Here is a 27,801-nt window from a genome sequence, read left to right as displayed (position 1 = left end):
TGCTGAAAATACAGGAAGTGGGGAAGCTGAATTTCAATAGATTTTCTAAAAACAGAAGTTGCAGGAGCTTAAATTTGTTTAAAATTGTTTGTAGTAATATTAGTAGTAGTATTAGTTATAATCGTGGTATTAGTAGTACTAGCAGTATAAGCAGTAATAGTAGGTTTAGTATCAATAGCAGTAGAAACAGCTGGAATACTATTAGCCATAGTCGTATTTGTAATAACATTAGTAGTAGTTGTAGTATTAATAGCAGTAGAAATACTAGTAGTATGGTAGTAGAAGTATCAGTTGTAGTACTAGAAGTACGAGTAATATTCGTAGTGGGAGACAGAATGTTTGTTATTCAAACTAAGAAGTTTTTAATTAATAGGCCTCATCACAAACATTACAGTAAAAATTCCCTCCATGTGGCTTTTATTTTGAAATTATTGGATTGGGTGGGTTGGGGGGGTGTAGATAGAGGGAGGGAGGGTGAGAGGGTGAGGAAGGGAGGGGTGGTGAGGAAGAGATAGAGGGAGAGAGAGAGGAGGAGTGTTACGGACCCCTCGATAAGGTGACGGCTCGTTCAGCCGAGGGGTCAGCCACATAAAGAAACGCGATAGGCAGGAAGCGATGCAAAGTTCTTTTTATAGTTTTCCAACCTCCAGCCTCTCCGTTTCACACATTAATATATCACAATAGTAGCTCGAACACAAAACACTGGTCTCCTGGTGTTGAGGCCGGGGCCTGGCGCTCTCGCAGGTCTCCTCCTTCTCCCGGCGCTCAGTCGCTCTCCCCTCTATATGCTCAGCCTGAGCCATCACCGCAACCGCTCTCAGGTGCGCAGGGGCGGAGCCTGCACTCAGAAGGGCCAAACCAATTAATAATCACAAAAACAAACTCAGAAGGCTGTGGCCGTAACACTTCCCCCCCTAGAGGAAGAATCATTTTTTTTTTTTTTTTTCTTTTCCTCCTTCCTTAGAGGGAAAAAGAAAAACTGATTCTGCATGGGTTCATACAGAAAATCCTGTTCCTAAATTAATCCGCGAGACAACGCATCTGCAACTACGTTGTCAGAGCCTCTTTTATGACGGATCTCAAGATTGTACGGCTGAACCATTAAGGCCCAACGCATGAGTCGTTGATTTTGGTTATACATTTTGCTCAGAAAAACAAGTGGATTATGATCTGTATAAACAACGACAGGAGACGCACTAGCCCCCACGTAAACGTTAAACTGTTGTAATGCTAGCAACAGAGCTAAGGTCTCTTTTTCAATGGTTGAATAATTCAACTGATGACTGTTGAACTTAGCTGAGAAGTATGATACGGGGTGGCCTAGGTTGTCAGCACCCTCCTGGAGAAGGACAGCTCCCACTCCAACCGCGCTGGCGTCCACCTCCAGCTGGAACGGACGAGTCAGGTCTGGGGCGGACAGCACCGGTGCACTGCAAAGGAGAGATTTTGCCGACAGGAATGCCTGCTCGCATTCGTTAGTCCAAAGAAAACCCACTTTTGGACTACACAGTGTTGTTAACGGCGCAACAACAGTCGAGAAGTTCTTGCAAAAACAACGATAGTACCCCACCATTCCCAGGAACCTACGTAGTTCTCTCCTCGTAGTAGGTGTTGGGTAGTTGAGCACAGCAGCCACCTTTCCGTCCCGTGGTCGCACTTGACCATTTCCCACCTGCTTCCCTAGATACGTTACAGAAGCTTTTACAAATTCACATTTTTTTAGATTTAACGTTAAGGAAGCAGCGGACAATCGGCCAAACACGTCATGCAACGTTAACGTGTGTTCCTCCCACGTAGACGAGTAAACGACAACATCGTCTAAATAAACAGTACAGTTAGGAACCCCCCCTAAGACTGTGGACATTAACCGCTGAAATGTTGCGGGCGCGTTTCGGAGACCGAAGGCCATACGCGTATACTGCAGAAAAGCGTCGGGGGTTACAAACGCAGAGATTTTAGAAGCCCGCTCGGTGAGGGGCACCTGCCAATAACCTTTCAATAGGTCCAATTTGGTGATGTAGTTTGCACCCCCAAGACTATCCACACAATCGTCCACACGTGGTAAGGGAAAAGCATCCGCCACGGTGACGGAATTGACCTTTCGGAAATCGGTACAAAAACGAAGGGACCCATCAGCCTTCGGCACCAGAATGCACGGCGAGCTCCAGGGGCTACTGCTCGGAACAGCGAACCCATTCTCTAGTAAATATTGCACCTCAGCTTTCATTGCCTCTCTCTTAGTTAATGGACAGCGGTAAGCATGTTGCTTGAAAGGTCCTGCACGGCCAACTTCGATGTCATGCTGGATGACATTAGTTCCGGGAGGTACGTCATTGAACAGATTTGGGAACTCCTTTATCAGGTCCATTACGTACCGTTGCTGTTCGCGAGATAAATAGGCCAGTTGAGAAGGGAGTGAAGTTAAGACTTCCGAATTTTTGAAACACCCCCCGTTTAAAACTTCCATAGAGACATGCAACCCATCATCCTCAGTGTCGGCAGGTAAAGCATAAGTTACCAATGAGACCTGCTCGGTGGGTACCTTAGCTACCGGATCGTCAGGGGTGGTCGCTTTCGGTTCAACACGACATAAATAGGGTTTCAACATATTTATGTGACATACACGTGTTTTTCGCCTCCGTTCTGGAGTGTACAAGATATAGTTAGTTTCATTCAACTTACCCTTGATCACGTACGGACCCGAAAAACGGGCCGAGAGAGTGGTCCCATGAATGGGGAACAACACGAGAACTTTATCTCCAGGCAGGAAACGACGCACCACCGCTTTTGTATCAAAGCGTTTCTTCATCTTCTTTTGCGACAATGAAAGCGCTTCCTTCGCCGTATTACAGGCGTCTCGCAAACGTTCCCGAGTACGTGAGACCAACTCGAGAACGTTTGTTTTCGCGGACAAACCTCTATCGAGAAACTCTTCCTTTAGCATTTTTAAAGGACCCCGGACATCATGCCCGAACACGAGCTCAGCCGGACTGAACCCGAGAGAGTCCTGTCTTGCCTCACGCACTGCAAATAAAACTAGCGGGACCCCATCATCCCATTCCTTTCCAGTCTCGGTGCAATACTTGCGAAGTGCGGATTTTAACGTCTGATGCCACCGTTCTAAAGCTCCTTGCGACTCAGGGTGGTAGGCACTTGCGACGACATGAGCCACTCCAAGAGCCTTTAAGGACGTACGGAAAACGCGAGACATAAAGTTTGAACCCTGATCGGTTTGGACCGTTTTCGGCAACCCAAAGGTGGTAAAGAATTTTGTTAGTGCCTTAGTTACCGTCTTGGCCGTGATGTTACGTAACGGGATGGCTTCCGGAAAGCGTGTCGCGACGCACATGATTGTTAACAAGTATTGGCACCCGGACTTAGCACGAGGGAGTGGACCGACACAATCAACTAGCACGCGCTCGAATGGTTCGCCGACGGCAGGAATAGGACAGAGGGGAGCCGGCGGCACAACTTGATTAGGCTTCCCATTGACCTGACAGATGTGACAGGTTTTGCAGTATTGTGCAACATCAGTTTTTAAACCTGGCCAAAAGAAATGCTGGAGCACCCGGTTATAGGTTTTAGTGATACCGAGGTGTCCGGACCAAGGATGGTCATGGGCCAGTTCTAAGACCTGTGATCGAAACTTCGAGGGCACCACAATTTGATGCACCACATTCCAATCGTCTTGCTGCCCAGGATTTAGCGATCGACTCCAGTGACGCATTAGCACCTTATCGTGCCAGTAAAACTGGTGATTACGCAGCGATATTTTCCCCTTTTCAGCACTCGCCCGACATGGAGTTAAAGATAAATCTTCTCGCTGCGCTTCAATCAGAGTTTCGCGCGAAACAAGCAAATTAGTAATGAGATCAAAGCTCCTAGCTGACCCTGGAGTCGTTTTGGGCGGCTCTGGAGGATCAGCCAGCACGTCAGTTCCCAGAATCTTGGGAAACACAGAATCGCAGAGTATATTACTTTCCTGAAGGTCATGTTTTGCTTGGGCTCGTGTCACCACGGCGCTAAACACCCCTGGCAGGTTTCTAGCAAGCACATCCGCCTGAGAGTCGTTGTGCGGGACATCGACCACTTGCACCACCGGCATGACTTTACCCCCAGCTATATCGTTACCCATGATAAAGTCAACGCCTCTCACCGGTAGCGAGGGACGCACTGCCACCTCAAAACATCCAGACGCCAACTCAGACGAAACGTGCACCCGATGCAACGGGACAGTCACAAAACCCATTTCAATACCCTGCACCACCGTGCTGGTATTACACGCGGAATCAACACCAAAATCCAGAACATCTGCTAATATGAAGGACTGAGACCCCCCTGTATCCCGGAGAATTCTTACCGGTTTTCGATCCTCGCCCCTCTCACCTACTGAAACAAAACCGCGGAATATGAACGGCTTGAAACAGCTGTCTGGGGTCGTGGGGGACACTGCAACCGCCGGAGACAAAGTTTTCACCAACACCGAGCCTCGCGGTTGAAAAGATGAAGAATCTTGTCGTTCTTGTTTACGTTTCAACGTACGACACTCAGCCATACTATGACCCATTTTGTGACAGTAACTGCATTCTCGATTAGATTTCGGACTGGGAGGACTCCATTTACTTCTCGAGTCGGAAAGATTTTCGTTCTCCTTCACGGCGGAACCCCCAGAATCAGACGGACGCTTATAAAACACCGTTTTGTGCATTAAAGCATACTCGTCAGCTAACACCGCAGCCTGCTGAACAGTGCTGACTTTTTGTTCGTTCAGATACAATGCAGTACGTTCAGGAACACAGTTCTTAAATTCTTCGATCAGCAACAGCTCTCGCAAAGAGCTATAGTCAGTTACCTTGCACGCCTTGGTCCAGCGATCGAATAAGATGCCTTTTTCCCGAGCGAATTCAACATACGTTTGCGACGTGCCCCTTTTCGAGGTACGGAACCGTTGTCGGTAATGCTCAGGAACAAGTTCGTATGCCCGTAAAATTGCAGCTTTCACGGCTTCATACTGTACGCTTTCCTCTAACGAGAGAGATGCACATACCTCCTGCGCCTTACCTGAGAGTTTACATTGCAACATTAGTGCCCAAACCGCGTTTGGCCATCCTAAAGCTAACGCCACTCGTTCAAAAGCTTGAAAATAAGCTTCCACTTCCTTTTCCCGGAAGGGTGGAACGATCGAGATGTTTTTAGCCACGTCAAAATGTGTTGAAAACGGCGCTACCGAATCACCACCAGTACCAACTGGTTCGTCAACGCCTCCCGACGGTGATGGACCAGGCGACGTAACGGGATCACCTTCGACCAGAGATGTTTTGACAGTAGATTTCTTTGGTACCTCGGGCGCAGCCTGTAACTCCAACTCCCGCAGTCGTACTTTGGTATCAGCATCAATTCGATACATTTCGATCTGACGCTTCAAGTCATCTTGCCTTGCCTGAGCTCGGTCCTGGGTCTCCAACTGCAGCCGTGCTAAACGTAGTTTTAGACGTGCATCTGAGCGACTCCCTGTTGATTCTGTGGAAAGAGAAAGAGGCTCAAATTTAGGCATCGAGTAGGCTAAACCTTCCTCCGCACCAACCCCCACCAAGGGAGTTACTGGACCACCACGCGATACGCGTAAAGGCGAAGTTCCCGCAGCAGCTGGTGCCTCCAACTCCGCCGCTACAGTGGGACTAGACTCCATGGCCGAAAAAACACCTTTATTAACCAAGCCAGCCACTAAACAATCTTTTAACTCTGCTTTTCTTAGTGTTCTTGAAAAAGGAATCCCATAATGTTGAGCAATAAGAGACAAATCACTTTTTCGACATGTCCCTAAAACTTCAACATTTGGTTGATCTATAAATCGGCTTAACTCAAACGTTGCCATTTTTAAACAACAATATGCAGAAATAATCAGGATAATCCAACATTCTCTGGGCCTACTTACCTAACCCATAAAGCTAACTTTTCCTCTCTAGTCTTCAGAGGGTACCGATTAAGAGATCGCTCTCTCCCCCGGAGTACCTCCAAAAATAACAAACTAAAATAAGAAAGGCAAAATAATAAACAGTAAACCGTTGTCAGGACTGGCGCTAAGCACAGCCCCGCTGGCTTACTCTGTCTAACCAGAGAACGTGGATCACCCGAATTAAATTAGATCACTCGAATTCCTTAGCTACTATCCGGACACAGAGATCCCGGACGAGCCCCCATTTATGTTACGGACCCCTCGATAAGGTGACGGCTCGTTCAGCCGAGGGGTCAGCCACATAAAGAAACGCGATAGGCAGGAAGCGATGCAAAGTTCTTTTTATAGTTTTCCAACCTCCAGCCTCTCCGTTTCACACATTAATATATCACAATAGTAGCTCGAACACAAAACACTGGTCTCCTGGTGTTGAGGCCGGGGCCTGGCGCTCTCGCAGGTCTCCTCCTTCTCCCGGCGCTCAGTCGCTCTCCCCTCTATATGCTCAGCCTGAGCCATCACCGCAACCGCTCTCAGGTGCGCAGGGGCGGAGCCTGCACTCAGAAGGGCCAAACCAATTAATAATCACAAAAACAAACTCAGAAGGCTGTGGCCGTAACAAGGAGAAATAGACAGACATACTGACTGACTGAGTGATTAACAGTAAGAAGAGGTCAGGGTGGAGGGGGGAGGGGGGGCGAGTGTCTTTATCATATTGGTCTGTTGACAGAAAGCATAGCTGCGTCATGTGACTCCACTAATCAGGTCATTGGAGCAGCTGTGAGTCACACACAGAGATACTGCAGCGTGTTTACGAGTAACCACGGCAACGGCGCACCTATTGCATTGGGTGGGGTGGGGGGGTGTAGATAGAGGGAGGGAGGGTGAGAGGGTGAGGAAGGGAATGGTGGTGAGGAAGAGAGGGAGAGGGGAGGAGAATTAGACTGACTGAGAGTGATTAACAGTAAGTAGAGGTCAGGGGGGAGGGGGGAGGGGGGGCTAGTGTCTTTATCATATTGGTCTGTTGACAGAAAGCATAGCTGCGTCATGTGACTCCACTAATCACGTCATTGGAGCAGCTGTGAGTCACACACAGACATACTGCAGCGTGTTTACGAGTAACCACGGCAACGGCGCACCTATTGGATTGGGTGGGGTGGGGGGGTGTAGATAGAGGGAGGGAGGGTGAGAGGGTGAGGAAGGGAATGGTGGTGAGGAAGAGAGGGAGAGGGGAGGAGAATTAGACTGACTGACTGACTGAGAGTGATTAACAGTAAGTAGAGGTCAGGGTGGAGGGGGGAGGGGGGCTAGTGTCTTTATCATATTGGTCTGTTGACAGAAAGCATAGCTGCGTCATGTGACTCCACTAATCAGGTCATAGGAGCGAGCAGCTGTGAGCCACAGACAGATCCTGCAGCATGTGAGTGCTCGTAACCACGACAACGACGCACCTGTGCGGCTGCAAAATGCAGAGACATGGCAGCGAGTTACACAGAATCCACACCTCAAACAAATGAGAACCAGCGCAAAACTATAACAGCTATCTAAAAAAATACGGCGTTTGTATGAGACCCAAGACTCTACCGAACGCGTGGATGTGTTTTTATGTCTGTCCGGTAATAAATACGGCTCCTATGGCCGTTGACAAAACGTGTACCTTGTGGATTTTTGTGAGAAATATGTCGGCAGATTTGTATTGGAGCCTATGGGGCTTTTGGCAGAGGTTGTGTCACTCAAACACTCCTTGCGCCAAAACTAAAGAACTCTGGGATTCCATGAACACATTAATCCAATCAGCACAACCATACCCTCATTAATCTGAAGAAATGAAGCCTCTAGAGTGTATACTTTGGCTGCAAGGACAAAAGTTCCATATTTTTTTAACCAGATTCCTGCGATGCCCCACACTCTAGCCTCGAGCTCTCCACTCTAGCAGACGCAATACACACTCATGTAAAAGTCAGAAACGGAGCGAAGAACTAGTGAAACATAATCAGTGATTATAAAAAAAGTACAATAGATATCAACAAGCAGTTTTTTTCCTAAAATAGTTCAGACTTGTGTCAACATTTGAAAGTTTAAATGGTGTCTGTAGCTGAAAGATTGGGGAAGCTGAAAAGTCTGAAAGTTGAAGAAGTTTAAGGAGGATTTGAAAACAATTTCCATTGGAAAACCATGTTAAAATATTTATGATTATTGATTTATATAAATTCAAGCATAAGTGGTAGAAAGCTGAAAAGTCATAGCCTTAAAGCCAGAAAGGAGCTGAACATTTTAATATTTGAACGGTTTAAATAGCTGAAAATGTGAAGGAGTTGAAAGGTCGCGCGGAAGAAATAGAATAATAATAATAAGTCGGAAATAAAGATTCGAAGAACAATACTTGGAATGCATCGTTAATGCATTCCAACAATAAGTCGGAAATAAAGATTCGAAGAACAATACTTGGAATGCATCGTTAATGCATTCCAACAATAAAGATTCGAAGAACAATACTTGGAATGCATCGTTAATGCATTCCAACAATAAAGATTCGAAGAACAATACTTGGAATGCATCTCAATGCATTCCAACTAATAAACAAACCGGGGGAGACACGTGGCATAACAATTTTTTTATATGTCTACGCAGCTTTCCCTCCACTGCTCCTGTTGCCTTAAAAGCCCCCAAACTTAGAGAAGGTCATCTTTTTCTTCTTTGATTTAGTTTAGGAGGATATGCTTCACCTGGGGAACATTATAGAAGACTGAGAGAAAAACATTTTACGCTCATTTTAAATTCAAAATATAGCAGTTAAGCGATGGCCTTTCAGCAAAAAGTAATATTGCAATCTTAAGGTAAAGGATATTCCATCAATGTTGTCAATAAAAACCACAACAGCGAACACATTTATTAAGTTGTATGCAAGGACTTTTTATTTTACAGAATATGTCCAAGCTACAGTAAATGAATGTTATCGCACACATCATTCTCCTTCATGTTCCTCCTTGCTCCCTAAAACAAAACCAAATGTATAGTTAGTTTACAATCACTACACTCATATAGATAAATCAATAAATCAATAAATAATAAAATAATACCATATAATGCCCTTCTGTTGTTAACATTTATTAGGAATGGTATTGGCGTTAATAATCTGATGTCAGTCATTTAGTGCTCACACTTGCATGTGACCAAACAACTTCTAATGGGACTCACAACATTACAAAGCCGACAGAGAGGAGACAATGAATGAAACCGCACATGAAGCACATTCCTCATCTTTAAGTATCTTTATTATACGCATCGGTCTTTGTTCCTCTTTTTAACAACTTACTCGAAGAGGCAGTTTTGTCAAATTTTTGGATTAGATCCATCCTTGGAATCGTTTCCAAAACCTCTTTGGCCAAGTCGACAGCGTCTGAGCCGTGGTACCGCACCATCAGGTCCACGGTTTTCCTCCTGTCTGCGTTCTGCAGGGGACAGGCTGGGATTGCTCGGAAGTCTTCCGGGCTTGGAGGGTCCCGCAGGTGCCACTTGAACTCTTTAAACTCCTCCTCCTTGAGCTCCACTAAAATGTTGATGAGGTACTTCTTGACTTTATCCATATGTCCTTTTTAAAGACGCCTAAATAAACAACAATTATAGCTCTGCATTAAAAAAACTAAAAGCAGCGTGTTTTATAGATTAATTAGTTTTGATACACAATTAAAAATAATTCTTTCTAAGCACAGCTTCACCTGCAACAACAGTAACGCCCTGTCATTTGCATTTATCAAACCAAATCAATTCATAATCAAAAATGTGAAGCAGGAATTATATGAAGCCAAATCCAGGACAAAGATTTTGATCTTTTGAGAAAGAAAATCGAACCTGAAAGTTTGAGTTTGGGTTTTGAATACAACAATGTAATCAAAATCAAAATAAGTGAATGAACAGAGTTCATGAATCACGTTGACAAATCTACAAGATGTTTTTCTCCTTAACTGAGTTGTAGCAGCTCGTCGACCACAACCTGGTGATCAAAGAGAGAAAAACTGGACCCTAAAGAAAACAAACACATTCAAACACTCTATAAAGTGACTAAATGTGTTTAAAGCAGATGACGAAATGAATATACATGCAGCTGTGTGGACTTAAAGGACTGAAGCAGCAGGTGAGAGCAAACAGAGCGTCTCTCAGGTGCGTTTCAGTGCAGGAAGAAAGGCCCAGGTGAGCTCTCTGGTCCCTGCTGGGTCCTAGTGCCCCTCCGGCTGTTACCTTCCCCTCCTCATCAGTAACAATCTTCACAGACCCCAGATCAGACTGAGATCCTCTTCTTCATCACAGTGTCATCATTCAGACTAACAGCAGCTCCTCTCCTCCTGCTCACACAGGCGCCATCTTGTTTCCCAGCTTTACACAATCACACGTTCACAACCATCAATGATGTCATTCATCCAATCACAGCTCCACTTACTGAGCTTGTAGACATGAACTTCCTCAGTGTGCAGCTCTCTTCTGTCCTCAGCAGGTCCGTGTAGAAAAGGAGCTCCGTGCTTCACTTCAGCTTGCATCAGACGGAGTGAAGTGGATTTCACTCCGTTAGCTCGTTGTTCTTCATCAGAGAGGGTGTGTCCTCACGTCACCATCAAAGACAAAGTCTGACTGGTCGACTGAGTCTCAGTCTGAGCTGTGCTCACAGGGTCAAAGGTCCTTGTGAATAGAATCCTGCCCACTGCTCAAACACGAGTATTTCAGGATCAAAACCAGCATCTGTGGAACAATCCTTTCACCTTGTAAAAAGTTGCTATGACAACCGACTGAATGCTGTTGCTGGGACCAGATGTTTTAGAGGACGGGTGCACGCCCCTTTTTGTCACCTGGTCTTCTTCTACATGTAGGCCAATAGGGAACACGTGATGAAGCAGAAAACTTTGTAACAAATGTTGTGAAGAGTTTATATTAAATAAAGACAGAGTGTGACCTGAGAGTGTTTTTTAGAAACTCCTGCTAAAAGAAATTTCCCACATGTTATTGATCTTTTCATATACCTGTATTCTCATAGCAGGTATATGGCCTGATGCTTCAGGCTAGCCGGTTACTGCAAGTGGAAAATCTGGCAAATCAATAGATTGTAGCAATTTATTCTCTACCGCCACCATCACCATCATTTGCCTCATCTCATCTCGGTATCCAGGCCCCTGGTCTATCGTACATCGGAAAGGAGGCCAAGCCCCAAAAAACTGCACTTTTAATACTTGTTTTAATAAATCATTGTTAAAAGTTCATAAGTCTCTCCTGATAGAAATAACTGAAGTAGCCGTGGGGCAGACACTGCCTCTATAGGGATAATTAATTAATGCTCTCCTTGCTGTCTCTGAGCAACTCCACACTGCTAGAGCCGCCTCTCTCTCCTCTGTCCTCATCCTTCTGGACCTCTCTGCTGCATTTGACACGGTCAACCACCAGATCCTTATTTCCTCCCTTCAAGAACTTGGTGTCACAGGCTCTGCTCTCTCCCTTCTCTCGTCCTACCTCGATGGCCGCACCTACCGGGTAACCTGGCGAGGATCTGTGTCGGAACCGTGTCCTCTTACTACTGGAGTTCCTCAGGGTTCCGTGCTGGGTCCCCTCCTGTTTTCGCTTTACACCAACTCTCTCGGCGCTGTCATTCGCTCGCATGGCTTCTCTTACCACAGCTATGCCGATGACACCCAACTAATTCTCTCCTTCCCTCGCTCGGACACCCAGGTGGCGGCTCGGATCTCTGCCTGTCTAACTGACATCTCTCAGTGGATGTCCGCCCACCATCTGAAAATCAACCCCGACAAGACTGAACTACTTCTCTTTCCCGGAAAAGATTCGCTTACCCAGGACCTGACAGTCAACTTTGGAAACTCTGTGCTAACGCCCACTTCGACTGCTAAGAACCTCGGCGTCACACTCGACAACCAACTCTCCCTGACTCCCAACATCACTGCGACAACGCGATCCTGTAGATACACGCTCTACAACATCAGGAGAATACGTCCCCTTCTCACTCAGAAGGCAGCGCAGGTACTGATTCAGGCTCTTGTCATCTCCCGCCTGGACTACTGCAACTCCCTCCTGGCAGGTCTCCCTGCCACCGCCATTCGACCTCTGCAGCTCATTCAGAATGCAGCAGCTCGACTGGTCTTCAACCTTCCGAAATTCTCCCACACTACTCCACTCCTCCGCTCTCTTCACTGGCTACCGGTGGCCGCCCGCATCCAGTTCAAAACACTGGTGCTCACGTACCATGCTGTGAATGGATCGGGTCCAGCTTACATCCAGGACATGGTCAAACCCTACATCCCACCCCGCACTCTCCGCTCTGCATCTGCAAAACTACTCGTCCCTCCCTCACTGAGAGCAAAACACTCGACTAGGTCTCGACTCTTCGCTGTCCTTGCGCCGAAATGGTGGAACGCGCTCTCTGAAGACATCAGGACCGCAGAGAGCCTTCACATCTTCCGCCGCAAACTAAAGACACACCTCTTCAGACTCTACCTCGACTAAAGACTAACAAATTGCAGCACTTAAATTGTACTTGTGACGTCACTCATCTACAGCAAATTGTAAATTCGCTTATTTGAGGAAATTGCACTTTCTTGTTTCTTGTTCTCCTGAGTTTGTACCCTATGGTTGAATGCACTTATTGTACGTCGCTTTGGATAAAAGCGTCAGCTAAATGACATGTAATGTAATGTAATGTAATTATGGTTTGGGAGGGTAACTGCTCGGATGGAAGCTTCCTGGTCATGGTGGGGAACACGTGATGAAGCAGAAACCTTTTTAACAAATGTTGTGAAGAGTTTATATTGAATAAAAACATTCACTAAGACTACAGAGTCTGACCTGAGAGTGTTTTTATTCTTCTCTCCACCTTGATGATCTAGTTGAACCTGTTGGACGGGATTGTGGCTAAGAATAGCCAGTAAAGAAGCCTGCATGCATACTGTGAAATGTGACTGAATGTAGTACACAAACTGTTCTAACACAAAATTCCATTTCTGTGATGTTTCCTCAGCGAGAACAAAGTACAACAACTGGTACTTTGTATATTGCACTGTCTTTTGTAAAGACTTCATACTATCTTCAGTAGCGCATTTACCGGTAATCATCTTAAATACTGATGAAGCCCCCTCGAGATGCATTTTAGGAATTTTAGGAAACGTCCTTCATAAAGTCACATATCCCGGTGCACTTAGTACCACTGTAGTAGAACAATAATGAGCCCCCTTTTGCATACAATAATGTTGACCGTGGTACTATTCATAGTAGTGAAGTTATTGAATATTTCTTTAATGTGTTTTTTCCAGATTTCACTTTGCTGACTGCGCACATTAAGACCAATGTGACTCGTCCAGCTCGCAGACCGGTACGTTACCAAAGTCTGCTTATCTTTTTTAAACTGGTAATAAACAAAATACACCCTACAAAATGTTAAGGACGTGTTTTATTGTGAATAAAAAATTGTGAATGTTTATTCTTGCACCTAAATAGAAATGTTCAACCCCACACCTCCTGCATTCAAGTAAGTTCCTTTCATCATAGTAAGACTAATTCAATCATACTTGAAATAACATTTACTACTAATAATGTAACTACTAATATTTTTTATGAGACGATTTGATTGGGTGGGATGGAGCTCAGTGAAGGTTTTTTTGTATTTGCACGTCGAGTATACCTCTCCTCCAGTACCCTCCCCATCTTATTTCCACAGAAAAAGGGACGTCTAAAGCTTTTGTCAAAAGCCTGTTGAGGGGAGGTAAAAGGCCTGCTAGACTGGAGATGATGAAAAAGAGATCTGCTCATAAGATTTCATTTCACAGCTAGCGACCAGAAAGGCAAATACTTTGTGTGCTTAAAGTTTTGAAGTGCACTAGCACCACCCATCGACAAGCCGTGTACCTGTAAAGCTTCAGCCATCAATTTAAATGTGAATAAATACCTACAGTGTGCATATGTATGCATAACCTATTACATTAATACCCATACTCAATATTTTGAAAATATTCAAATATTGAAAGTGGGATTTTTTCCGGGACATTGGAAGCCGTAGTTTACCAAAATAATCAGCAACAGCCTCACAGTCTTCATTAGCAGTTTAATGAGGTGGAAACATAAATAAACAAAAGCAAATACATGTATTGGCCTGATAATGCATTAGTACATGGGTTGTATTGTATATAATCTATTTTTAATAAAATAATAGTATTGAATTCATTGAAAGTCAGTTTTGTAGGCAAGAATGACATCAGTGATTAAAAAAAAAAACGTATCAAACGGTATCATAAAAATAATGAAATGGCAGGGTACACCGTGTCATGCAATAAATTAATTGAACGTTATGCCATAAATGTCCAATAAAGAGTAAAAGTAGCCATAAGAAGTGATTAAAAATGATAAAATAGCTCATCACAGCTATTTACTGAAAATAATCATAGCCCAAAATTTCTTATATTAAAAATGATTCCATAAGATATCCAAAATGTGGTAGTATTACAGCCCATAAAGTTTCATAAGCCATCATTTAGTATGTCAAGAATAAATTGTAAAAAAAAAGTCATAATATAAACTTACTTACTTACTTCACGTCTAAGTTGTGATTCCCAATGTGATTCAGCAGATGGGAGCCACAACTCCGGGCATATTGTCGTGGAGGAAAACACCATTTACGAGGAATAAGTCAAGATATTTAGGTAAAGCAAGTATTTACAAGATTTGATCTACTACAAATGATTATTTTGGCGTGTAGCCCTTTGAGTCACCTCCAATGTGTATCGGTGATGAGGAAAATCAAATAATGAAAAAGCAAAAAGGTAGAACACATGACCTACAAACCTGAATGAAAGCAACAAAAAAAAAAGTTACAGAAACATTAAAAAAGACAATTTATTTCACCGGGTATGTTACAGACAAGACGGGGGGGAAAAAAACACTAAAGCATGATGAAGTTCTTCCAAAGGTAGTGACTTAGGACACAACGGAAGCTGTCGTGAGAAGGTCAGTTTTGCATTTCAAATCGGTTGACCGATGCAATGAAGTCTGATCAGGATTTCCACAAAGTGTTGAAGGAACCGGAAGCAGGCAGAGTGCAGATCGCCCAGTAACGTGACGTCATTCTGAGGTCACTCCTCAAGGGGCAGACGTGCAGCGCATCCAGCACCTTCTGCAGAGAAGACCAGCATTCAATTAGACCCGACAGCACCTGAGAAATACCACCAGACATCACTGCGCTCTACGGAAATGACGCAAGGTACGTGCACGATGGAAGCGGCACACTCACAAAAACAAGTTTTACAAGTTATTTGTAATCCTTGTGAGTAGTATTGCCTCGCATTGTCAGGCCTCCACATGCGCGTGGAAGCAGCAGTTAAATTCTACTTTATGGACACGATTCTCTGGCCAATGTCTGTGTGTTACCAACCTAAAAGAAGACTTAACAGTCAAGTAATCACACGCAACTGAACAATGACCCTCTATAAAGCAAAACATCCTTCACGTTACCATTCAAGCCAAATCCAGCTTCTTCTGAGTTTCTGACAGTTTGGCTTGCAGCCGCTTCTTCCTCCAGTCCAGAAACTGTCTCCTCATTCTGTTCGCCTGCCACCCCGCCACAAAGCCGGCGGCGAAGGAGACCGCGACGGCGACTTGTAGGGTCCTCTCCGAAATTTCGGCCATGTTCACCTCTGGCTGGCAGACGCACACATTTGTGTGAGACGGAGCGGCATGAAAGTCACGTTACACTCATACGGGAAGTGAATCGATGCAACTCTCGCGATATAATAGCAACGTGAATCTCGCGCTCTTCAAAATAAAGGCGTTCTTGTCGGTTTTGTTCTGCAAAAAGATGCAAAAAATTGTTAAAATAAAGTTATTATTATTATTTGAATTAATGGATATAACTTGTATACACTTATAATAATACAACTAATTAATTACACTTCATTGAACATGAAAGTTTATTTTTTCTGGAAAAAAGGGTTCTTTTAAAAACATCACATTGAAGAGGAAAGGAAGGTCGTAAGTCCAAATTGATTTAATACAGGTTACAAGTTTGATGCAAAAAAATGGAAATGGAAACATGGAAAATATTTGGAAATTTCTAGTTTGGGGTAGCTGTAACACCTAGCCTCATTTCCTGCAAGTGACTTGAATCGAGTTGTAAAATAGGAACGGGTAATGCTAAAGTTTAATGCTGAAAGCTCCCTCAGGCTCAAGACAGTTATGAAATACATCATTCATAGACATACTTAGTATTGACAAAAGTGTTGCAGACTGATATGAAAACACAGAGCCAAAGCACACACAACACAGACAATTAAAGTGATTAATAAGTAGGTCCCTGTACAGTTAGATTAACCAAAAGTTGCACAAGTTTTTCATATTCTGCATGTAACTGATCATTCATTTGTATACAGGATAATGCTCAAGATATCTCACTTAATGGTTTTTAACTTTTTACAGTTTAGAGATGAAATACTGCATATTTTTTTAATTCAAAATGACTAAAAACTATTGCATGAGAAGAATGTAAACAGTTTGTTTACCATGGTGGTAAGTGTGGGAGACTGGTTAAGTATTTTGATTGTAGTGGCAGTAACGGTTTCAGTGAGCACCATGTTGTAATAAAATCATGAGAACATATTAAAAAACACAAAAACAATGTATACGTCTCATTTCCTTCTTGTTCCTATCAGCACTGCGTGACTATATGCGCCTGTGATTGATGCGACACCCTCGTACTGTGCAGTGGTCTGCGGCAGTTACAGTTTTTCATATTCTAATGTTTCAAAACCACTCAAATGGTTTCCATACTTGAAGTTGACAAGATCGGTAATAAGTTAAAGTTTGTGTCTAGGCGTGCTACCTGGGGCAACATTATTATACATTTAAAACGCAACAAAACTAACTAACAAAACCATTATTTCAAAATTGCAGCAGAAAAACTTTAAGTTTAAATATTATGTCTGGGTAAAGCACCATACGTGTTTGTTCAGCTCCCCGTCGGCCCTCGGAGGTGTTGGCACAGCGTCCGTGTTTAGGATTGAGGAGTGGGCAGGTTCCATTCCAATATTCAGCAGCTGCCATCCTCGTGGAGTTAAGCTATTTACAATCTAAAGCCATATAGATAACCAGTGAACAAAGATGATAAAGAAATAATTGCGTCTGCTGCAAATAGTCAAAATAAGTCCAATTTGTCAACGAATCCGGATCCAAAAGGCATTCATGGTGCATTGCTGTTGGCTGGAAATGTTTCATACAACCAGCAGCGATGCAGTTTCAGTGAAAGGTTGATCAGCGGTTCGGCTCCTCTGCAGACAATCACAACCGGTTCTGTTTAAGCCTCTCAATGTGGTAACAGAGTTTAAGTGCAGGTCCCAGCTTCAGCCCCAGGTACTTCATCATCATCTCACTCTTCAGCAAGAGCAGAGCGTCTCCGTCTATCTCCTGAAACAAACAACGGAGCCGTGTGAACTCACCAGCATCTCAGGCTCTGTCACAATACATTCAGCCTCAGTAGCTTTGGCTACGTCACGTAGTGCCCTGAACTCACGTGCTTCCTGAACGCCTCAGCGTGGGGTCCCAGGGCTTGGGGGTCGGCATCTTTGATGAACCGAACGACCTCCTCAACATTCCAGCCGGACGGGTCCTTGCCGGCAGGGCGCTTGCAGTCGGCCGAGTCCGGCATCGGACTGTAGGCTAGTAGTAGGACGGGGAACAGACCGGGTTTAGGCAAAAAACACCGACATTCTAATATGTTACAAAACATAGTACGGCCCAAGCCGCTATATTCCATGACGTACAAAAGGACACAGTATAGAACGTCATGAAAACAATATTAAAAAACAGGTGTAGTAAACTATAAAAGTGTTACACGATTCAATGTAGAGTATATAACAGGGTACACGACCCCCAAAGGACTTGGGTCAAAGCTGTCCAAAAGACGCCAGAAAAGAAAAATGTCTCAACAGAATCTCGCAGCAAAGCCTCACCATTCCTGTTTGCATCCTGGAAGCTCCCCGGGCTCGATGCTTGTCTGCACAGGCCCATTGGGGTGGAGCAGCTGCTGCCACGGTGCCCGTAGGAGTGCTTTGGTGGGTACTGCGATGTCATGACGTTGAAGGCGGAGTCGCTGGGGTCTACGGCGTAGCGCTTGGAGTCCACCGGTGGGTCACACAAGAAGTCATCGGGCATCGACGTCTCTGCTGGCGGAGGAAAGACGGGAAGAGGCACCATTAGAGCCAAGCCCGCTTAGGGGAAGGTGGTGTTTTTAGCGTGGCGATCTCGGGTCTGTTTACATCAACATCAAGGATTTTACTTTTTCCATCAAAGCAAATCACATGCAGCATTATTTACTATATCAAGCAGCGGTTACATTTGTCCTATCCTTTAAATGTGAAGTCAAATCTGTCAAAGCCCCACTCGGCCTGTAACTGTACTGATACGGACAAAAGGTGATCAGTGGTTTCTCTGATTGTGGTCCCCTTTTGAGCCAAGCGTTTTTTCAGTAAGTCGATAATGTAAATGGCTGCTGGTTATGCCCGGGCTGGCCATCTATGGATTTACCCGATGACAGCTTTAGGAGATGGAAATAGTGCATGATGATTCTGAAATGCCTCTACTTTGTGCTCACTCAAAAGGTCAAATGTATTGTTTTCTAAAAAAAAATTAGTTATGTGATAAGATCTGCGCATGTGAGTTTGGAGGAACACACACAGACATGTTGCAGAATTGCCCTGATATCCTGCAGTATAAGCTTGATATTAATATTGAGATAGATATATTTGATTGTCAATGTTGTCAATATAAATACTATCTGTGTCCTACTACATCAGTCTTCTTATACCTTTACATCCTCAAATATTATTGTATGTATGTATGTAAATATGTGAAAATATGACATAATATTTTTTTTTAAATATGTCAATTAGAAAAATTATTTTATGTGAGAAAATAACGGATATTTTAAGGAAAGTTCCCTCTGCTTAGAGCATGTGCTAAAACATACCCCTTCAAGGCGGGGGGGATATTTGTGAAAGGCTTCTCCATTTCACTCGAGAAATGATTTACATATATGTTTGGATGGCACCACGGGGAGCCCACTGGTTTGTGATGTGTGTATATATACATATATATGTGTGTGTGTGTGTGTGTGTGTGTGTGTGTGTGTGTGTGTGTGTGTGTGTGTGCGCGAGCTTCGCTTTTGAATGTCTACAGTTTGACATCAAACGCTTTTCACGAACAAAGAGCAAAGCGCTGGTCTTCGACACGTGAGGTTCCCATTCACACCTCAAATACACTGAGGCAATCTTTACATATTTGCTTATTCAGAGTAGGACGGACTCTGGGGAGGAAAAAAATGAAAAGACTGAGAAGAAGAATTTTTTAAAAAGGCAGATTTTCTCCAGAGCCTAAAAAAGAAAAGGAAAGCTAGTCGCGAAGATTGAAAGAGAATAAGAAATAACATGCTTTGTTTCAGCTTGAAGGCGTGTATTTCTCATTTTAGGGCATGTAAACATAGTCACTAAACCCATAGACACGGTTGTTTCTAACTCAATATGCACACATGCACATAAAAGCACATCTCTGCACAAATAAGTCATTTGTGTATTTTAGAGAACAGAGAAGAAAGGCCCCACACTGACACGTGTGTAGTCTAGAACCAAATTTAAGACACAGAGCGGTGGAATGGATGGAAAAGATATGAAACTGAAATAAGACAGAAGAAGGGGAACCAAAACATCTCACCACCAGGCTGTGAGTGTTTAATAACTGTAAAAATGTTAATAAGTTCTGCTTCCTCATTCGAAAAAGGCTCCAGATCTCGTGGCGTAAAAAAAAAAAAAAAGCATCAGACCTATAGAAGAAAAAAAAAACTTGCTTCTTTAATTGCTACCATTTGTATTTCACTCGGCGCAGACCCATTATCATCTGGAGCCCGTTACCGGTTAGACAAGCTTCACACTGTCTGCGGCCGAGGTGTTACCTGTCAGGACCTGAGGTGTGGCAGAGTGGGGGACGATGGCAGCATCCTGAGGGATGGAGCCCATCTCGGGTCCTGGTGTGCTGCTGGGAGGAGAGTTAGCTAGTGGGGACATCACCATCCTGGGCTTCAGCTACAGACACACACACACACACACACACACACACACACATGCAAACAACTCATTGAGGTTGCTATATTAACATTACATTACACATCAGTAACCAAAATCTCATACATCCTTACTGCTGGTTAGGTAATAAAATGTTGTATACAACTGCATTTAATATTAATCAATCCTAAAAATAAAAATCATTTTGTTGTTAGTTTTATAAACATTCGACTACTGAAGTTATAAAAAGGGTGTAAACGTTGACCTTTTAGTGGCACGTTCATTTAAAACCCCTTCTGTTACTATCAGTTCTACCTAATAAAGAAATCAGCACCACCAATATCTATTAAAGTATAAATCTTGGAATTAAGAACATGTGTTGCATGTCATACCCCTTTTGTCCTGTCTGTGATGATAAACGAAGGCAAAAAGAACCATAGCAAAAACAAACAATAACAATAACCGGGCCATTATCAATACCAATATTAATGACACAAGTAACATTAATACTGAACTTTAAACACGGGGAAGAGTCAATAATTAAGAGGTATGCAGAGGTATACGTATGAGCGACCGACCTTAAAGCCGGGTTTTCTGCCTCTCTTCTTTGGCACCTTGAGGGCCTCAACGTAGTGACCCTGGAACTCCAGCTTACGGATGGGAGGCCGTCCCCTCTTCCTGCCGGGCACCTTTCCCTGGGGCCCCGCCGTGAACTGGGGGCCGAGAGCGGGAGTCTGCATCTCTGAGCCGGCGTACAGCGAACTCATCGGACCTGAGGGAGACGCAGAGCTCGTTCCATGGGGATTTTTCAAAGTAACAGGAAACTGCACGCGCCGCTGCCTCCGCTTCAAACCGGAGCGGAAACTTAGATGCACGTGTGTGTGTGTGTGGCCCCTGCACGCCCACGCACAGACACACACACAGACACACACACATACAAACACACAAACTATAGGAAATAGTAGAAACAAAGCCTGGTACAGCTTTGTACTCCATCACACCCCTCCCCCTCTCTGACTGAGAAGATTGCAATAAATATCATTACTGCACAGAGAGACAAAGACACACACACACACACATAATGAGGAAGTGAAAGCAAAGGACATAAACCTACAACACCCACACGATCAAACAATCAAAGAAGCACATTCTCACACACTCACACACACATAGCAGTGCCTCAAGTGCATGTGTGTGTACCACATGACCACGACTTTCACAATGCATCCCCTTCTTCAATCATTTCATTCATGCAAAACAATAGCTCACCTGAAACGGCCTTTCAATCCGAAGCTAAGTTGCTCTGTGCTGATGTTCTACAAATTTGCTGCCATGCTGTCGCACGGCAATGATCATTTAATGGTATCAAACAGGACCGGCTTGAATTCAGTGCAGCGAGACTGGCAACTGGTAGGAAAATAAAACACCGAATGTCACAATGTGTCATGAGAAGAAAAACAGGAACAGGAACAGCGTGTGCACATGCATGACGCCTCTCAGACCCAGTCAGACAGAAATCTCCAAAAATGAGCCCAGAATTTGCCTACCATGCGGCCGCCTGGTATTCTCTGTCTGTTTGACGCTCCGGGGGGGGGGGGGGCAGGTCCCTGAATAAATCCGCCTGATGGCTCCTCGACAGGATGCTTCTGCTCCACTGTTCTCTGCAGCCGCACACTGTCGAGACGCCGGCAACCCTGCATGCGTCTCTCTCTCTCTCTCTCTCTCTCTCCCCCTGTCTCTCTCTCTCCCTCTCTCTCTGTTCTCGACCACCTTCCTCCAACCCCCCTCCTACCCGCGTTCCCTTCTACCCTCACCCCCTTTCTGTGTCCCCTTTCAGTTGTCATAGCAACACGCCTCTAACATCCCGCGGCAGCCGGCAGACGTGCTGAGCTTAAAACTGTGTGTGTGTGTGTGTGTGTGTGTGTGTGTGTGTGTGTGTGTGTGTGTGTGCGGGGGGGGGGGGTACTTTAATGTAATTACAGTTACCACAGCTCTGAGTTTTTCTTTTCTGTCGTCAGAAAAAAAGGCTTCGAGCGGATGACAAGGGATTCACGCTGTGCAGTTGTTTTGTGCTGCAAGCGCTCGGGTTACACATTGTAATGTGTGCTCAAATTATTTCTGAATAAATTGAAATTGCTTCACAGGGAGCGGCGTCGAACGTGTCCTGAGAAATGCACCAAAAATGCTCACGGATTCAATCTTCTGGTCACGCTCACCTGCTTGGACCTTTCATATACGTCCAGTTGAAGAGCATTTCTTAGTAAACACCAAAAGGCTCTCGCAGAAACCCTCCAGGATTACTCCACTGCTCTGCAGACCATATTTCTGTCAAAGCTTACAGGCTTCCTTTTATTTATAGACTACCTCCGTTTCAGCTCATGTATGCTGCCTTGTTTTTTTTATCTATCTATAATAAATCTACACATGTAAAAAAAAAAAAGCAACCAGCCAAAAGCAAGGTGCAGCAAGTTTTACACTGAGGTTGAGGTATTAAAATAAGAAGCAGGCTCCAGGGGGGCTTATTTGCCCTCATGGTCTAAAAGTCTACAACACAACATATCGATTGGTTACACACAGGTTGCTATGCCGACTCCAGTTTGCGGTCAGAGAGGCTACACCGGTGGATTTTAATGCTCAATGAAAATCAGTTTAACCTTTCGCAGGAAGGATCAAGCGCCGCCAGCAAGCAGAGCCGCTGCTGGCGTGTAAGAGGACGCGTCAGGAGTCTGCTGCAAAGGGGGCCGCTCACACGCTGTGTTAACGCTGAATGTGACAGGCCAAGAAAATTTCAGTATTTCATTACTCGAAGCCCATACAAGATGATAAAAAAAGGGGTAAATACACAGCAGACAATAAGGCTGCGATAGTGCTGGAACACAGCGACCACGATGGTAGGAGGCCATGGGTGTGTGTGTGTGTGAAGGGAGGAACCCATAAATCATATAAGTAATTACACAGTTAGATTAATCCTTATGTCCCTACTCAATCAGTCCTTTCTCATTACAGCGCATCACATTACAGGCAGAGACAGACTGACGGAGGACAGATAATCATCTTTTACTTTTAAGAATTGGATATGAGGGAGGGGGCGGGTGTCGGCTGACAATGGCTGACAATACGAGGCAGCAACACCATTCATTAGCAGGCGGGGGGGAGAGACAGGCACCGCTGCATCCAAACACGGCACATTTGGGACCGCAGCCTCGTTTGTTTATGGCTAATTAGGTAATTAGGAGACCAGTGAATACTCACGCCCAATTTCATTTTGCAACAATTCTTTTATTTTTGGGGGAGGGTGGGGGGGCTGAATGTCAGAGGGAGGCATTGGAAAGCTGCTGGAGCAGCACTGTTATGGCCACAGTAATGCAGCAATGATCAGCCATGATTAGCATAATGCAATCACCAGCTTCAGGCGATGGAGATTTGTATCTGTTTTCACTTATACTGAAGGGAAACTGCAATGAAGCGAATTATGCTAATGCCTCACTAACCTGCACACCATGCACATAGAAACAAACAAATGTAAACACTGTAACACACACACACACACACACACAGAAATGCCTATATACAATAATTGCATTTTAACTAGAAGCCCATATAACCTCGCCTGGTTGTTTAGAATATATTAATGTGTTGGTGTGTGTGTCTGTGTGTGCGCATGTTCGCTCTCTAATCAATGTAACAAACCCCTTGAATTTATTTACAGCTCAGGCAGGGTGTCGCCATGGTAACAGACGGTGAAATCGGATCCTGCACCAAACTCATATGATAAAATTCAAATAAATAAACACATAAATAGTGTGGTTGTGTGTAAATAAGACGCCCACACACAAGCACGCCCACACACACACACAGCCCCTCCTTATCTCCACTGAGCTCCTTCATAACATAACACACTGGAAGAAGAGGAGGGTGGAGAGTATTTTGCTTTTCATCACGGTCACAAGGGGGGGAAGGGGGGGGATTTGATAAATTACATCCAAAATGTGAATTCTCTCTTTTCACACGCACACACACAGACACACACTTGAAAATGATTAGTTCTCTTTTCCTTTAAAGATGTTTAGCAGTGGTGGAAAGTTACATTTAGTCAGGTACTGAACTTCAGTTCATTTTCTTTAGGTATTTTATGTGATGGAGAGAATGTCTCTTACAGCTGTAGGTCCAGATTTGTCTTTCACATGATACATAAAAGTATACCTTACAAATACGGTAAATTATTTTATTTTAAATTTTAAAAATCCACCATAATGTTGTACTAGAAATGCATGCATACCTCTAGCTGATACATTTCCATTACCTCTCTCAGAAGTCTGGCCAATTCACATCTTCAAAGTAAAGTGCCGAGAATCACTCTATGAGAACCGGCCCCTTACTTTGAGCGCAGGTGTCGTGGGCCCGGCCCCTCGGCCCAACAGGCTCAGACTCCTCCTTCGACTCCACCAGCTGCCAGCAGCCCCGCCCACGGTTGTCAAGGCGATCCAAGCGCAGGCGAAGGCGTACTCCCTTGCTGAGGACCCCGGGCAACCAGGCAACAGGACCAGGTGGAGGAGGGGCCAGTTCCAGGTAGGAGTCAGGGTAGAAATCCCTCCGGCCTTGCAGTCTCATGCCCTCGCAGACCGCCAAGGGAAGGTGAGACACATCACACTGGAGAAAGAAATCAAAAAGTATATGGATCGAAAAGCTGGAAGGGTCCACAGGCCGTCCGTAATAAAATGGCATCTATTGGAATTCTAGTCACCCTTCGCTTGTGAAAATGTGCTTTAATATTACATTTTGTCAACATCAAACCTGTTCGTGATCATTTAATTCCAGAGCTTTCAATCCACGACAAGGAGAGTTGGGATGGAATACATAGGCAGCCTGAAGGAAAGATGGAGATGGGAAAGAGCCTTGAAGGAGAAAAAATATATTGGGGGAGGTGATGTGCAATTACACCGGTGTGAGTCCAGAGGTCAAAGAAATGCACCGGTGGCTAACGGGAGAATATGACTCTGATAATTACAAAAGTATTGGGGACAATGTGTCTATTGTGCTGTAAAGTGGATGCAATTTGGCCTCCAGGGTGCTGGATTTACTGATTAACGTCGACTAAGTAGGTTTTCAGTCTCCGCTGCATTGGATGGGAACAAAGGCAGCGGGAGAGCAGCGAGAGGACAGCTGGGAGACTTTTGAAAGCTGATGGAAATGTTCAAATTATCACCCATTACACTATTCTGTAAGCAGATCGTATTTTCCTTAGTGGCTGTTAGTCCTACAGTAATTAAACTTGGAGAGGATACCCTCAGGGCTTTATTAACCACCGCCAGGCGAAGTGCATTTAATGTGTGCGACTAAGTAGCCTTTCTTGTCTACTTGCATGTTAGAGTTGGGGGTTACTATTAGACAACATGTTGATGAAGAACAGAGAATATATAGTTAAAACAAAGACTTGATGCCACTTGAAAGCGATGGAAGGAGTGCAACAAGATATACATAAACAAGACAAGTGTTAATCTAAAATGTATTATTACTATATATTATAAAACATTTCTCCATCTATTGTGAGATTGAATAAATAAAGTGGAAAACAAAAGAAGAGACAAAACTATTTCCAGAGCCAACCTGTCAGCTTCAGTCAGGTTGGAGACGAAATAAATCAGCCCTTAACCCCAATATTTCATTTACCAAGAAAGAAATCAAATACGTCAAACGCCACCTAAAAACTCAAAAGATGGTTGTTCTCACACACACACAAACGCACACACACACACACGCACACAACAAATTGCTATCTGGAGCACTGTTTTGTTTGACGAAACAGATTGCAATAATGAAGACATAGCAGCACCGTCCCCAGTCACACACACGGGGGAATGCTTCCGTGTCTTTTTAAAGGCTTGATGCCCAATGAGAGCAGAAAACTACTTCATTTTGACACTCAGTTAAAGCACTTGTGGCTTGGAGTCTTGCCACGAGTGCAGTTGTTGGAGTGATTTCTTGATTTCAGTACGAAACGACCTACGTCAATTAAACAGAGAGCTCTCAGTGGGCCTTCCCTTCAGCGACAAAGGTTATGTTACTCTGCAAAAGCCATATTATATTTAATTTGTAAATGTAATAGATACTGACGATTTCAAGGCTTCTCTAAAAAGCTGATTGGGGCCTTATTTAAATTAGAATGTGGGGTAAACAAGTCAGCGGATCACATGGGATTATTGAGCCGATAAATTCTGCTATGATCTTGGTGGGACTGAAAAAACAGCAATAAATGCCTCCACGGGACATATTTGGGGATCAAAAAGCAGAATTCCTGGCACACAATATACCAGCATTGTGATATCAGTTCTGCAGCCATGAGACTGTCTACTTTCTCATCGTGAACACTGACCTTCTCTTGCACAGCGCTTGTAGGTGCGAAAGCCTCTTCGCTTAGATTCCTTGCAAAAGGAACAATAATGGGCTCACTTATTTCCCTTTACAATTCAGTCCAGTCTGACTTTCTTTATTTACCGTGGGAAAAAAGAAAATCTCTCTAAAAAACTGCCTTGTGAAGAGGAACGAGGCTCAGCACAAAATGTGCAATGTCCCTGTGTGCTCTTCTGCAATTATCACAACAGTCTACAGAACTGCATTGGGGGAAAAAGCCATTACGTAAGTATAGAATACGTTAGAGCGCACGGAACTATCTGAAACAAAAACAAAGTGAGGACTTGGTGGGTGAAAAGGTGATATATCTGTGATACAACTTTAATCTCAGGCCTTTACGCTCTGCTGCCTCCCCCCATGTGTCTTCTCATCCCTGGAAATGTGAAAACAAGGGATCAAAAAAAAAGAAATCACACTTTCACCTCACTGTGCAAAGGTGTGCGCGATGGATGGTTGTCAATGGTTAACTCTCTGAACCATATACAACTTGAGCAGAGCAGCAATTTGTTTTTCAAAGCTCTTGTATGCGAATAACCGGTATACTTCAGTGCAAATGAGGATTTATTAAAAGCGTTTGACTTTTTTTGTGTGTCGTGAGAAAATGAGGAAATTGACCATGACAGAAAAAAACAATAACAATACCACAAAGGTGCAGATTAAATCAAAGGAAACATGTTATCATTTTCTTTCTCAATAGCAACTGAGGTGAGTGACCTCGTTGTCTCATTTTAATACTAAAAGAGGAATGTGTCCAAAAAAGGATGAAGAGATTCCTTATTAAAGTTATTAACGTCACTTTCACAACTTTCTGTTGGCTGGTGCACTTTATTTTTAATTTTTAAATATTTTTAACTTTAACTTTTATTCCTTTTATAAACTAACCCATAGCATTATATTTTATTTTATTCCTCTTGCATGCTGTCTTGTCGTCCATCGTCGTACTGTCTGCTGTTACGCACCAACCGTCAAATTCCTTGTATGTCTGACAAATTATGGCAATAAATGTTTCCGGATTTTTTTTTTCCCTACTCGCGTTCGTTACCTGTGACTCGACGGCTCGATTCGACGGCGGGGATCCGTTTCTCCACAGCAGGCTGTGAGCACCGGGAGCACCGGGGAGGGAACTCCTTGTATGGGTCAGTCCGGGTTCCACCCTCGCAGATGCGCCGGAGGAGGCGAGTGAGCGCCGCGGGCTGATCTGGGAGGAGATGCAAGGATGCAGTTTGCTTTCCCAACGCTGTCTGATGGATTGTTTGTTTTTTTGGGGGGTGGGGTAGCAGGAGTTGTAAGATCCCCAGAGGCGCACGTTGCAGTGGGACGTGATCGTGCATCGGTCCGGGTGGATCACCC

The 27,801-nt window shown here is 44.2% G+C and overlaps 3 protein-coding genes and 1 non-coding gene across 6 annotated transcripts; all 4 read right to left on the bottom strand.

Annotated features, from left to right (window-relative positions):
* Nucleotides 1–612: 612 nt before the first annotated feature.
* LOC120833978 (uncharacterized) lies at nt 613–5,762 on the bottom strand. Of its 3 annotated transcripts, none has more exons than XR_013453382.1 (2): nt 1,588–4,832; nt 613–1,430 (listed from the first exon to the last, which is right to left on the bottom strand). XR_013453382.1 is itself a non-coding variant. In XM_078093305.1 (2 exons), the coding sequence occupies exons 1-2, from the start codon at nt 5,687–5,689 to the stop codon at nt 1,329–1,331; spliced, it is 939 nt and encodes a 312-aa protein (XP_077949431.1). In that variant the 5' UTR covers nt 5,690–5,762; the 3' UTR covers nt 613–1,328. The 3 variants fall into 3 exon arrangements, 2 of the variants coding, with proteins under 2 accessions (XP_077949431.1, XP_077949430.1); XM_078093305.1 differs by lacking the exon at nt 1,588–4,832 and adding an exon at nt 4,853–5,762; XM_078093304.1 differs by having other exon boundaries at nt 613–1,462; nt 1,588–4,131.
* Nucleotides 5,763–8,800: 3,038 nt separating this feature from the next.
* Nucleotides 8,801–10,696, bottom strand: LOC120808053 (NACHT, LRR and PYD domains-containing protein 3-like). Its single transcript, XM_040160633.2, has 3 exons — nt 10,392–10,696; nt 9,270–9,559; nt 8,801–8,947 (listed from the first exon to the last, which is right to left on the bottom strand). Exons 2-3 carry the CDS (start codon nt 9,538–9,540, stop codon nt 8,919–8,921), a joined length of 300 nt encoding a protein of 99 aa, XP_040016567.2. The 5' UTR covers nt 9,541–9,559; nt 10,392–10,696; the 3' UTR covers nt 8,801–8,918.
* Nucleotides 10,697–14,819: 4,123 nt separating this feature from the next.
* Nucleotides 14,820–15,698, bottom strand: LOC120808054 (uncharacterized). Its single transcript, XR_013453381.1, has 2 exons — nt 15,449–15,698; nt 14,820–15,107 (listed from the first exon to the last, which is right to left on the bottom strand). It is a non-coding gene; the product is annotated as an uncharacterized LOC120808054 (transcript).
* Nucleotides 15,699–15,885: 187 nt separating this feature from the next.
* On the bottom strand, nt 15,886–27,795 carry scml4 (Scm polycomb group protein like 4). Its single transcript, XM_078093302.1, has 7 exons — nt 27,494–27,795; nt 24,420–24,690; nt 20,619–20,812; nt 19,932–20,061; nt 17,938–18,150; nt 17,499–17,644; nt 15,886–17,392 (listed from the first exon to the last, which is right to left on the bottom strand). The coding sequence occupies exons 2-7, from the start codon at nt 24,649–24,651 to the stop codon at nt 17,267–17,269; spliced, it is 1,041 nt and encodes a 346-aa protein (XP_077949428.1). The 5' UTR covers nt 24,652–24,690; nt 27,494–27,795; the 3' UTR covers nt 15,886–17,266.
* Nucleotides 27,796–27,801: the final 6 nt, after the last annotated feature.

Source organism: Gasterosteus aculeatus, chromosome 18 (genome assembly GCF_964276395.1).
Source record: "Gasterosteus aculeatus chromosome 18, fGasAcu3.hap1.1, whole genome shotgun sequence".
Taxonomy (NCBI): Eukaryota; Metazoa; Chordata; class Actinopteri; order Perciformes; family Gasterosteidae; genus Gasterosteus; species Gasterosteus aculeatus.
Note: the sequence above shows the minus strand (reverse complement) of the source record. Positions and strands in the feature narration are given on the sequence as shown.

Coding starts and splice junctions, on each gene's coding strand:
- scml4 (XM_078093302.1), bottom strand. CDS start 24,651: ATGAGACTGCAAGGCCGGAGGGATTTCTACCCTGACTCCTACCTGGAA. Junction 18,151..19,931: donor CACACCTCAGGTCCTGACAG/GTAACACCTCGG, acceptor TTCCTCCGCCAG/CAGAGACGTCGATGCCCGAT. Junction 17,645..17,937: donor CCAGGATGCAAACAGGAATG/GTGAGGCTTTGC, acceptor TCCTACTACTAG/CCTACAGTCCGATGCCGGAC.
- LOC120808053 (XM_040160633.2), bottom strand. CDS start 9,540: ATGGATAAAGTCAAGAAGTACCTCATCAACATTTTAGTGGAGCTCAAG. Junction 8,948..9,269: donor TGACAAAACTGCCTCTTCGA/GTAAGTTGTTAA, acceptor GTTTTGTTTTAG/GGAGCAAGGAGGAACATGAA.
- LOC120833978 (XM_078093304.1), bottom strand. CDS start 4,105: ATGCCGGTGGTGCAAGTGGTCGATGTCCCGCACAACGACTCTCAGGCG. Junction 1,463..1,587: donor TACTACGAGGAGAGAACTAC/GTAGGTTCCTGG, acceptor GAATGCGAGCAG/GCATTCCTGTCGGCAAAATC.